Below are 13,610 nucleotides of genomic sequence, written 5' to 3'. Positions count from 1 at the left end.
ATAATTGATGTGAAGAGATGAAACTGTGTTTGCAGATGATGACTATTTTATTTATTTAGAAAATCTAAGAGAATCTATGGGTAAGCTATTAAAATTTAAAAAAGGTATTAGGCCTGTTTTCTAGTATCAAATCAACTTTAAAAAATTAATGTATTCCTACTCACCAGAAATAGTCAAATAGAAAATAACAAAAAAAAAGAAAGAAAGAAAAAAAGAAAAGGATTCCATCCACAGTTACACTTAGGAATAGATCTATGCAGGAAAGAGCATAATAGGTCTGAAACTGCTATTCTTAGAAAGGCCTGCTTGTTATAAAGAACTTAATCAAACTCAACACCCAAAAAACAAATAATCCAGTGAAGAAATGGGCAAAAGACATGAACAGACACTTCTCCAAAGAAGATATCCAGATGGCAAACAGGCACATGGAAAAAATGCTCAACATCATTCATCATCAGAGAAATACAAATCAAAACCACAATGAGATACCACTTCACACCTGTCAAAATGGCTAACATTAACAATGCAGGCAACAACAGATGTTGGCGAGGATGCAGAGAAAGAGGAACCCTTTCACACTGCTGGTGGGAATGTAAACTGGTGCAGCCACTCTGGAAAACAGGATGGAGGTTCTTCAAAAAATTAAAAATGGAACTTCCTTATGACCCAGCAACTGCACAACTAGGTATTTACCCAAGGGATACAGGTATGCTGTTTCAAAGGAGCACATGCACCCCAATGTTTACAGTAGCACTATCGACAATAGTCAAAGTATGGAAAGAGCCCAAATGTGGTGTGTATACACACACACACACACACACACACACACACACACAATGGAGGATTACTCAGTAATCAAAAAGAATGAAATCTTGCCATTTGCAACTATGTGGATGAAACTAGAGGGTATTATGCTAAGCAAAATTAGTCAGAGAAAGACAACGATCATATGACTTCACTCATACGAGGACTTTAAGATACCAAACAGATGAACATAAGGGAAGGGAAGCAAAAATAATATAAAAACAGGGAGGGGGACAAAACATAAAAGACTCTTAAATATAGAGAATAAACAGAGGGTTGCTGGAGGGATTGGGAGGGGAGATGGTCTAAATGGGCAAGGGGCATTAAGGAATCTACTCCTGAAATCATTGTTGCACCATATGCTAACTAACTTGGATATAAATTAAACAATTAAAAAAAAAAAAAGGCCTGCTTATAAGGTTGGCCCTTGGCTGGCATCTGAGAACTTGGAGGGTTTCTTATATTGATATAAAACTTCCCTCAAATGATAAGAGGGGCTCACACACGTAAACTATCTGTGTAAACAATGTGGTGCATAAATCTGATGTGGTGTGTGAATACCTGCTTTATTTCTTGGAGTCTGGGATTTGGGTACATGGTGGGCAGAAGGTGCCCATATGACCAACCCCCAGTAATAACATTGAGTATCAAGTCTCTGATAGACAATGCTTCATACATGTTGTCACAACTTGTTACTAGAAGAATTAAATGTGTCCTGTGTGACTCCACTGGTGGAAGACTCCTAGTAACTTGTGTGCCTGATTTCCTCTGAACTTTGACCTGTGTGCCTTTTCCTTTTACTGAGTTTGCTTCATAGCCTTTTGGTATAATAAGTCTTAGCTGTGAGTGCCACTGAATGCTTAATCCTGAGTCCTTCTAATAAAGCACTGAACCTCAGGGTGGTTTTGGGAACCACCAAAATAACATCTTCCTGGAGAGAATTACAAAATATTCACTGAAGCACAAAACAAGACCTAAATAAATGGAGAATTATACCATGATGGAGAATGGGAAGAAAGGCAGCCCACCCACCCCATCATTCATATATTCAATGAAATTCCAATCAGTATGCCTGCAGGAGTTATTTTGATTATTGGTGGTTCTCAATAAGTCAATCCTAAAATCAATATGGAAAAACAAAGGATCAAAAATACCATCTGTGAAGAAGAACAGGTGGCAGAATTTGTCCAACTTGGTAGAGGAATTATTGTAAAGCTACAGTAATTAGGCAACAGGAAGGTATCTCAGTGGGGCTTTCCATGGAATCTGACAACATGATTCCAAAATTTGTAAGAATAAGCAAAAGTCCAAAATGGACAAAACATTCCTGATAAAGATGAACACAGAGCTGTGCCAAATGGTATTTGAGGCTTCAATACATAGGTGGTATAATATTGGTACAAGGATAGACAAACAGACCAATAGAATAGAATAGAATAGAATAGAATAGAATAGAATAGAATAGAATAGAATAGAATAGGACAGCCCCCGAAACACACCTACCATGTATAGAAAAAAAGTTGATAATTTGACATTACAGACTTTGGAGAAGGATCAAAAGATGTGCTGGACAAAAAGCTATCTATAGGGGGAAACTCATTTAAACCCCTACCTCCTACCACACTTTATAGTCTTTTGTATGTTTTAAATGCTTCATAATAAAAACTTAGTTGACTAAACACATACACTAAAACTCTCTGACTCTGTTAGTAAACCACAGGCCAGTGATCATAATTTTATAAACTGTTCTCCTTCCTAGGACCCCAAGGGCCTATGAGCTTCTTAAGTAGCGTTTAACTTCAATTTTACACCAACTTTTTGAATAAGCCTTACCTCATAGATCCTGGCAATTCCACAAAGTAGGGTTACTTCTCCTGGAAACTTATCTAAGCCTTGTTTGAAAAGATTTAAAGCCGTCACTGGCTGATCCAATGAGACGTAAACCTAAAACCAAGATACATTTCAATAAAAGTACTCGCACTTAAAATAACAGTATTTGTTACGACAAGTTTATAATTACTGCTTAGTGACACATGATCTCCTAGATGTTACAGTAAGAAGTTAATTTCCAATAGTGATGTTACAGTTTTACCTTCACGTGTCGTATCTGAAGCATTTATTCATTTATCCCTTCAACACATGCTCATTGTGGCCTTGTATTGCCACAGAGACTGAGCAGTAACTCAGCAAGAAAGGAACAAGGGAAAATCTGTTTAGGATAGGACAGATACAAGTATGTCTATAAGCGGGCACTAAGGAACCAAATTCGAGACCGAAGTTGAAGACGAAGAACGAGGAAGGACCCAAGGAACAACAAAGTCTGCAAGAGAGCAGCAGCAGAGACTCTGGAGAAGCTGGTTTTCAAAAGGGGCCTCCAGAAATAGAGGACAAACAGACTTGTGAAGAATGGTGTCAGGGAGTTGAGAAAGTCATCACTCGATGGCTTCCACTTAATTAGCAATTAGAACAGTAGCGTGGATAAACCACACACTTCATAGAAATTTCTGAAGTAGAGAATTATAGTTTTAGGGATGGAAACATAAGATTATGACATTTTTTCTTCATGATCTTGGATCCTCTGTTTCTTTCCAAATTGTGTTTTGAAGAAGGTCTTCATGGGAAAACTGTGTATAGTGTCTAATGCTTACGTATGAGATTAAAAGGAGAGGTATGGATGAAAAATTTTCAATATTTACTTCATACACTACTGAACTGCTTTTTTAAATAAAATAAATAATTTAATATACTAAGTAATACAAAATGTTTGATAATTTTTTAAATTAACAATCTAATATTTGCAGAAATAATACTGTTCCTAAATCAGATTGATGTTTATTACCTAACAATTACTCTTTTATATATTAAAGAAAATAAGAAAATTTTACTTTTATACAGTCATGAAGGCAACAAGAGATTTAAGCAAATCGATTTATGGAAAAATATGTCAAACCATGTACTTAACAATAGTTAAAAAGCATATTTTTTTTAACCACCGGGCAAGTGATTATCAGTTAAGAAAATGACAAATAGCGTGACCTAAGTTTTCATTTCAAGGTGTCAGAAAAGTTTAAAAGTCTACTGTGATGCTTAGAAGCTTCCTTAAGAATTTTAATATGTAATGTACTGAAGGTGGACTTAGTTTCAAATATCTCTGAAAACTACAGTAAATATATCAAGATTATTTGGCACCGTAAGATTATATGATGTAACTTTCATTGTGTCCTTTTAGTACACAAATTCTTAAAACCGTATTTAGGAAGTAGTTCTTCCTTTTATATCTCTTCTTTTCAACCTCCTTTACCACACTTTTTCATTTTAAGGTGTTTTTTGTTTTTGTTCTGTTTTGTTTTGTTTTGAGAGAGCAGGGGAGGGGCAGAGAGAGGGGGGAGGACAGAGGATCTGAGGCAGGCTCCGCACTGACAGCAGAGAGAGCCAGATACAGGGCTCGAACCCACAATCTATGAGATAGAACATGACCTGAGCTGAAGGCAGACACTTCACCAACTGAGCCACCCAGGAGCCCCGGCACTTTTTAATCTTAAAAAAATTCTTCAAGATACAGTAAGATGATGTCCTAACTGCCACTTCATCAAATGTTTCTAGAAGCCCTGGTGAGGGGCCGAGACGTAACTTTTCTCCCAGGACTGAAAATTCTAAGTGGCCCTTCACCTCTTTTGTGGCTGTGGGGGGCAGCAGGGGACAGTGAGTAGGAAGACCTGCGTTTCAGTGCTGGCTCTAAATAGCCAAGTGACCCTGAAAACCCTACTGGAGCTTCTTTAAGTCTCTGTGGCCATAAAAGTACAATGGAAATATGAAACCTACCTTGCAGGGTTGCTATGAGGCTTACATTAAACTGTGTGTGGAACAGACCTGATATAATACCTTGTACTGAATAGGTGTTCAATAAAGGGGAAATCTTTGTTGTTATGGCCAAGCCAGGAAATGAAGGACCTACGTAAAAACAGTCCCCGTTCTCTACCGTGTGCTGAGGTGGGAGTCTGGCAGGTTGTAGGAACTATGGCCTCTCTGGGCCTGTTACCCATGAGGGTGGTAACAAGCCCACGGCAGCTTCTTCTACTCTGATGGGCAATCTTTCAAAGGGGTTTTCTTATTTCTCATGGCAATCAATTTCTCCTGAGACCGTTAGCCTCCATATGTTCTCACTTTTCCACTTGCTATAAAGAAAAATATGTCTGAGCACATTAACTTGCCAAATATTCCTGAAGAAACTGGCAACTCTCCGTGTATACTGGCCAGAATTTGAACCTTTATTTTGAGAAGACAGATTTCACTCTGGTTTAAGAATACTTACTTTTGCCAAGTAGAGAAATGTATCTACCATTTCCTGCTGCTTCAGGGCTGATTTAAACTGTTTTTCTGCTTCACGATACATTCCTAACCTAAGAACAGTCATTTAAAAAATTAGACATTCAACTTAAAAATACTCTAGCACTTATTCACACACTGAGGATATGAATAGAGACAAGTTACATTTCTATCTCGAAGAGTAAGTGTGTACTAAAGAAGGGAATGTCAAACACACATATAAATTAATATTCGCATTATGTTTATGCAGTTTAGCAAAAAGTTGCCTATTTCCCATGTTCACGGCCCGTGCAACCCTCAAACGGTGTGTAGAAAGTCTGTCTGGACAGCAGGGCTAACAGCTGCCAGTGAGCCAGGTCATACCAGTTTACCACCCAAAGAGCTTATGATCAGCTGGACATATGGCAAGTGACCTGAATAAATGCTTAAGGTCTCCATTTTATTAGAAGAACTTGATGGCATTTCTATGAAAATATTACCTGCTCTGGGACAAAGGCCCATTTTTAAAGCCATTCTTAAACAGTTTTGATGTAAGTAGTAATTGCTACTTGAGGGAAACACGTATACCATGTTGTGATTCTAGAAACATTTTCTTCTCCTTTTTTGTCTTCGTATCCAATACAGATTGTCCTAGTCTACAAATCTGAGATCTGTTCCTTGTCTCACTGAAGCCGTCCTGATATCAGCCCAGGGAACGTTCTATTACCACTAACTCAATCGTGGAAGCATACTTGAGCCTGTCCTAGATCTGTCGGGCTTTCTCATAACTACTCATTGCTCGCCAGCCAAGAGCTACTTGGGTACCTTACGATGCTTTTACTTTGTGAAAGTTGGAACAGTACACAGTATGTTCCCTCAGTCTATTCCGTTCATAGTGAATGAAACAGCTGTATCCTAACAGCTGTTGGAAGATATAAGATTAATGGGGTTAAAAGCAACCTCCCCCCAAACACTGCCCTAAAATTAGAGAGAATGTGTTAAACGGCAGAAGCCCCCATATAACTTTTACAAGAGTATTCATAAAATGTTACCAAAGAACTCTAAAGTTCTGAAAAACGGCATACATAGCTCTCTACACAGCTTCGACTGAACATTCAAGTCTCAAGCATATGGCTAAAGTTCAGCCACTGAATTCTGTGAACACTTAATTATCCACGAGAGTCTGGATATTTTTATCTAATATGATGCCTCTTCCCAAAAATGATTTAAAAGGGATTACAATGTAATCCTATAAAACACATGCAAAATAAGAATGAGAAAACAGATTTTTTTCAAACAATGGTGATGGAAAGATAAACAAGTTAAAAAACAAAAAAGCAATCAGAGCCATTTAACTTCCCTGGAAACCAAAGAAAGGAAGGATGGATCATACATATTTTTTTATTACCACACCCTCAAGAGAGAACTTCTAGTACTCTCAAAAGGAATAACCACATGGGTTCTTGTGCAAAGGAAATTAACTGGGCCATGTATAAAGAAAGACTAGGAATAATGAAAATATCAGTCAGGTTCAGGAACACCGGCCAATATCAGAGAGTCAAAGTCCAGAGATAACCCACCAACTGCTAAGCTTTTCTCTCCAATTTAATTCAATAAATACTGTCAAGCACCAACTGCATGCACATTTCATAACACAAAAATGAAGATCGCAACAATGTCCTAAAGGCACAAATAAGCATGAAACAAAACGTTCACAAATAAATGGAATCATATTATGGCCAATAAGAGAAAAAAAAAGTGTTTTGAGAGCACAGAGGAGGAGTGAACCAAGATAGTTTCAGGGAGGAAGAGACAGGCAAGCCTTTGAAGGCTAGAGAGGGTGGGATGGGGGTTGGGTAACATCTCTGCTGGAAACAAACTAACTTGTCAGCACAGGCACACAGAGAGCACAGTGCACAGCTCTGTAGGGGAATGCTGAGTTGTCTAGGGAGGTCGGTAGGGTGCAACTGGAAGGAAGGACACAATAAGTAATGGGGGAAGAGAGAGAGATGGGCAAGCGTGTGGACTGGACAAGATCAGGCGTGCCACATTTAAAATCCAGATTTCATCCTCCAGGTAGTGGAGATTAACCAGAGAATCCAACCAGAGCTGTTTTTTCACAACACTGTTCTGACGGTCATTTCTAAGAGGGCTGATGGAGCAAGAAAATGGGGGCAGAGAACCCAGATTAGAAGTCAATGGAACAATTCAAACAAAACGAAAAGCCAGAATTCAGGCACTGGTATGAGAATGGGTAGTAAGGGAACAGCTGTGAGAACTACTTGTAGACAAAGAATTGGCAGAATTTACTGATCAGAGCAAAATTTGGGGCTACATCCTCTGGTAATCCATCCTTGACCTCTCCAGTTCGATTTGGGAGCTCTTTTTCTGGGCTTGCTTCTATCATGGTGGAAGCTAGGCTTATAATTGTTTACTGTCCTCTCTTCCCTCCCCTTTCTGCCCTCCCTCCCCTAATCCCCTATGATTTTTTTAAATCATTTATTCTGTTTATGTTTGAGAGAGCGAGAGAGCGAGAGAGTGAGTGTGCGTGGGGGAGGGGCAGAGAAAGAGAAAGAGACACAGAATCCAAAGTAGGCTCCAGGCTCCGAGCTGTCAGCACAGAGCCCAATGCAGGGTTCGAACCCACGGAATGCAAGATCGTGCCCTGAGCCAAAGCCGGATGCTCAATTGACTGAGGCACCCAGGTGCCCCGACTATAAACCATTTAAAGGAAAGATTCTCTAATAAATATTGGTAACCCTTGTACCTGGCAGAGTAGCAGCTCATTACATAGCTTAGTGAGTGAGTGAATGCAGGAGTGCTGAGCACAACAAAGATGAGAGGCTATTAAGGGACAGAGAAGAACTCTAATATGGCAAGGTGCACTCATTTAAATGCCATCTTACACGGACGGCAGAAGGAGTCCAAATTGTGCTTGTCTTTAATTATTAAAGATTTCTTAAGCTTTTGTTTAGAAGCTCAGGATTTCAAGCTTGCCTTCAGAAATTATACAAATTTAATGGTATAATGCTACAAAATTACCTTTTAGTAGAAAATACTTCCTCAATCTAACAGCAGAGAAAACACATAAGTTCTATGTAAAAATACCTAAGTGGAAAGTAGTCTTAATTTCAACCGAAAAAGAATAAGCATTCTTTTTATCCCATTTATATATCTCCTTTTCCTCACAGTGTTGGACTGATAAGTTCATCTGAAGGATGCTCAGAGTAACCGGTCTACCTGGTTTTGAATAATGAAAGACATATTTATCTTTATAAAATACAGTTGCCCGTTCGTCTCTATTTTTCAAATGCTTCAAATGCACTTCAATTCTATCGTCTCTATTTTTCAAATGCTTCAAATGCACTTCAATTCTAGGCAACAAGTTTTAGACCATTTACTAGTTGCTGTACAGTATTCATAAAACTAATTACAACTTTCCTGACCTCACAGCTAATTTGCTTAAAAACATGTTTAAACATTAAGTGAATTAATGGAAGATTATTCAGATCCTAGAGAAACACCATGGAATTGTGCAAATAGTAAGAGAACTGGCCTCAGAAAACTGAGCTCTAATTCTTGTCCTGCCACTTACTAGCTGTGTGAATCTGGACAAGTCACTTTTTCTGAGGCTCAATTTTTCCCATCTGGACAAAGGGCTAATAATTGCAACTACCTCCAGGTGCTGTGAGGTTTAAGGTAAAGTAACAAATGGACAAGCTATCTCCCAACTAAGCACATTACAGATGTGAGGCATTGGGGGAAATAAAAAGACTTGAGAGCAAGAGGAGAAGAATGGGAATCAACAGCCTCAGCTCTACTGCTCCGTTACTGACTGGTCTTGTACTAACTAGTTCCTGATGCAAATCACAGGCTCTCTCTGGCCTCAGCCTCCTCATTTAAAAAGTGCTGCTGCATCTGATGGTCTCACAGTTTCCCTGGCCCGGCACTACAATTTTACTATTCTAAATTTTTTTTAATGTTTATTTTTGAGAGAGACAGAGACCCAATGCAAGCAGGGGAAGGGCAGAGAGAGAGGGAGACACAGAATCCGAAGCAGGTTCCAGGCTCTGAGCTGTCAACATAGAGCCCAACACAGGGCTTGAACCCACGAGCCGTGAGATCATGACCTGAGCCGAAGTCGGAGGCTCAAACGACTGAGCCACCCAGGCGCCCCTACAATTTTATTATTCTAAAGGTATCAATTCTTGGTGTTACCATGTGATTGTTCAGGAAGTGCTTTCTCAAGTCAAAGGCCCAGTTCTTATTTCTTCCTGAGGAAATCTACCCAGAAAAATAATGATCAGAGTTGAGACTCTAAAATATGTCACTACATCTAAGGCCTTCACAAATCATCAAAATTTTACCTGTAGTAACACTTTCCAATCTGCACTTTCCACCACCAGTCCTTGTACTGAGAGTACTCTGTGGAGAGGGCAGCCAAGTCCAAAGCCTTTGAAAACAACTCATTTTAGATTAGGATTTTCTTTTCTAACAATAAACAGAAACAATAAATAATGAAATGAACCGTGTAATTAGCATCAATCAAAACATGCATTAGAAATCAGACAGAAACTCAAGTTGTTCATGTTTCCAGATGGCTCCACCAATTCTCCCTAAATAATCAGTTCCAGACCAGAGGGCTGACAGCAGATGAATAGTAAAAACTGATCAAAGAAAAGCAGATGGACAATATGTTAGAATACAATGCTAATATACAGGCTTAAAATGGATATTTAAAAATCCTCCAAGTTGTACCCTCCCCCCACCCTTTATCTACCATCCAATGATCCCTGTAAAGTCAGTGGTGGTCAAGTCTTTGGTGTGTCAGCCAGGTCCAACTTCAGGCCCCACTTTACAGACAGATGTAGAGAAATAGAAAAAGGTCAAGTAAGCAGACAGAAGAAGGCCTGGAAAACAGGATCATGAAGAAGAGTCAAAGGACAAGGGCACTTGGGTATCTGCTGTCTTCAACCACCATTGTTCCATCATCCTGACCTCGCCTCGCGTCCAGTGATGCTGAGGGTCAGACCTCTCTTTGCTGCAGACTGAAAAAGATCTGAGTTGCTTGCATATTTTACATGGGTTTATCCCTCTCTCTCCAACATCTTCTAGTTTGTTCCTTCCAGTGTTTATAGATGACTAAATAGGAATTCAGATTTTATACAGAAGTAGAAACCATTTGGACAAAAAGGAAAGCAAATCAATCTTTCCACAAATTTGAAGCTCATGTAAAGATCTAGTGAATAAAAACTCAAGTTATTAGTTAAAAGAGAATTCTCACGTTTTATGATACGAGTCTTTCTCTCAAGATTGGAAAACTCTTACTCTTTAGCCAGTGTTAGTATAATCATTATATCCCACAGTTAAAGTATCTCTCAGATTTTCAGTTCTGTGATCTCAGAATATATCCCATATTACTGTCCATGTCTTAATGTGAACTCATTGCTGAAATGCAAGCCAGATGAGTTCCTTTGATGTCCCACCACAGAATTAATAACTTTTCCTTGTGTTTCCTCATCTTCCCTTACTCCAGGGGAGACTTCTAAAGATGCAAACTCTTTATAAAGGAACAGTGTCACCATGCTGAGGTTCTAATGCACCTGAAAATCAACACCTCTATTTGAAAGCTATGTGAATTAAAAACAAGCCACATGCTACTCTCGTATGCTTATTTTTCTTTTTTCCTCCAAGCCAGAAATAAAAGTGGAAGCAAAAAATGGGGAAAAATTGTAACTTCAGTTAGGTTATCTCCCAAAATACTTGAAAAACATATTTTCAATCAGCTCAATTCGGGACTGCAATGTAAATATCTGAACATGTTAATTTTAACTTAATCTTTATAAATAACTTTTCCAGCAGATAGATCATATACACTCTCATGTTTAATATAAAAGACCTTCTATTTTTTCAGAAAAATATGTCTTTCTCAATTTGCTACATATTCTAATTTCCCAAGGTTAGATTTAGTGCTTGTTACAGGCTGCTGATTTTGTTTATGGTCCTAAAACAAGTCTTCCTATGTAAGACCTCTGTGTTTGTTCTCAACCGATTAAGGAAATTAATATGACTTATTGATATGGAATAAAAATGTAAAAAATATACATTTTAATGATCATTCCTCAAATGAACACTGAGGCTGCACTAGACAAAACTATTTATGACTATTTCAAATGGGCTTTAAGTTCCCTGAGAACAGGCACCCCTTCTTACACATCTCTGTGGTTCTGATATGTTGCTATGCTGTTAAGAGGCACTCAAGGATGATGTGTTGACTGAATTCTATTCCTTATTTCTGACTTATACTGAAAATAACTTAAGAGCCAAACAAAACTCATAGTAGTAAGATTTATAATGAAAAGAAACTAACATTTTAAAATGTTAAAGTGATGACAGATCTTTATTTCTTTAAAGTCTTTCTCAATTTTTCAAAATAAATGACTATGTAACATTTAAGAATCTTCGAAAAATCAATCTAATATCCAGATATTCATAAAGGCCTAGAATGTCATATAAAAGCCATAAGTTTATAAAAGTCCACAGGAGAGGGGACCTTGGCAGACCTAGGCTACATCACGGTTGTGAATACAACCAACCGAGCATCACAGTGTATTTCTTTTTTTTTTTTTTAATGTTTATTTATTTTGAGAGAGAGAGAGAGAGAGAGAGAGAGAGTAGGGTAAAGGGAGAGAGGGAGGATCCCAAGCAGGCTCTGCACTGTCAGCACAGAGGCAGGGCTTGATCCCACAACCGTGAGATCATGACCTGAGACAAAATCCAGAGTTGGACACTTAACTAAGCCCCCCAAGGCATCCCATCCAGTGTATTTCTAAGTGACAGTGCTCCAACCTGGTTTTTTAAAAACCAGTCATCCTTTAGCTATTGTTATAGTTGCAACAACTTCAGGATGATGAAATTAAAGATGAAATTAAAGATGAAAATAAAGATTCCAGAATCAACCCACATGCCACTTTAATTTTGCCAATACTGCCAATATCACTCCAAAAGGCACAAGCGAGGAGGGAAGGGAGTTATTAAGAACTCAGAGGCAGAAATACGGTTTTCTATAAGTCAGCTTTACTTCTCCTTTTTTTTTTTACTCCTTCTTATCATTTAGCTATTACTTCATAACATTCTCTATATTTACCTGCAGTATCCTCCATATTTGTCTGCAGATAAACACAGAATCAACCACCCACATGGCACTTAAGTTTTGTCAACACTGCCCCCACAAATGGAAAAAGCATTAAGAATGGAAAGACACAAATATAGTTTTCCATGGGAAGATCAATTTCATTCTTTCTTAAGTACCACTTCACATTATCCTCATTTGTCTATTGTATGTTCGTGTTTGTGTGAAATGGTTTATTTAAAAAGAAATCTGGAGGCCACCCAAAGTAACCAGTATAAAAGCACCTCTGATTTCTTAAGAATGTTAAAAAAAAAAAATTCCTCTTTTCTTTTTCCAGATAATGTCTTAAAACAGAGTTTGTGGAAAAAAGGCATGAAAATGCATGCTTTCTGCTCATTACCTAAATCCTTCTTCCTTTCAGAAAATAACATTTGTGATAAAAATCTAAAATGACATCTTAATGGGACAATCTGATCCATAGCAGAACTATAATGCAATGAGTCCATAACAGAGTAAGAAAACAGAAACGGGGCATCTGTCCTGCTCGATCCTCCTCACATCCGTCACAGTACCCAATAATTATTTGTTTCAAGAATAACCCAGTCGAGAAATAAACCAATCAATAAATTCATGAATAAAAAGGAAAACAGAAGAACCAACAATTTGTGCTTTTCACAAAATAAAAACAAAAATTTCTTAATTTCATGTTCTATAAAATATATGTATTGAGGGTAAGCAGATGAAAATAACAAGCAGGATATAATTAATTACAAATATTTTATTTTATTACTGCCCCTAATGTATAGCTAAACTTATAAATGAAAAGTTGCTATAACATTATTGAAAATTTTGGAAAAAATTGGATAAAGTTTTGGTAAAACTGGATACTTTCCATTACTGCCACAAGGTATAGCTTTTCAATTTACCGTTGGCACCATGGAGGCATTTAACAAATATCTGTAGAATTAACACACCTTAGTTCTATAATACTTTTATTTCCTTTTTTTTTCTTTTTGGTAATACCTTCTAGCATATGTTATAGTATATATTTAGACTAATAACTATTTAACATACGTACTAAATGTTATATTCTGTGGGCTTAACATTATCAACACTTTTCTGTTTCTGCCCGAGTTTTGTAATTATGATTTTTTTAATGGCTGCATAAAACGCTAGGATGCAGTGTAGTGTAACTTAGGTTATTAATCCGGATTGCTTAGTTACTACGGCTAATGCTACAATGAACATCTGCAAATAGAGCACTTGTGAAATTTCTTAAGAAGTTAAAATTACAAAAAAAAAAAAGTTAAAATTACATACACAATAGGAATATGTTATCTTATTCTGTTTTATATTACCATACTCTTTT

The 13,610-nt window shown here is 37.6% G+C and overlaps 1 protein-coding gene across 6 annotated transcripts in view; it reads right to left on the bottom strand.

The window, feature by feature from the left end:
* Positions 1 to 13,610, bottom strand: part of TTC8 (tetratricopeptide repeat domain 8) — a 59,123-nt gene that overhangs the window by 19,782 nt on the left and 25,731 nt on the right. For 5 of the 6 annotated variants that reach the window (XM_011283432.4, XM_011283430.4, XM_011283431.4 and 2 more), the window contains 3 exons: positions 9,477 to 9,562; positions 5,117 to 5,204; positions 2,638 to 2,748 (listed from right to left, as the gene is read on the bottom strand). The exons of the other annotated variant lie outside the window; for it this stretch is intronic. In XM_011283432.4, the coding sequence (XP_011281734.1) occupies positions 2,638 to 2,748; positions 5,117 to 5,204; positions 9,477 to 9,562 (285 nt within the window). The remainder of the gene's footprint in view (positions 1 to 2,637; positions 2,749 to 5,116; positions 5,205 to 9,476; positions 9,563 to 13,610) is intronic. 6 annotated transcript variants of the gene reach the window in all.

This window comes from Felis catus, chromosome B3, assembly GCF_018350175.1.
Source record: "Felis catus isolate Fca126 chromosome B3, F.catus_Fca126_mat1.0, whole genome shotgun sequence".
In the NCBI taxonomy this organism is placed as follows: Eukaryota; Metazoa; Chordata; class Mammalia; order Carnivora; family Felidae; genus Felis; species Felis catus.
Note: the sequence above shows the minus strand (reverse complement) of the source record. Positions and strands in the feature narration are given on the sequence as shown.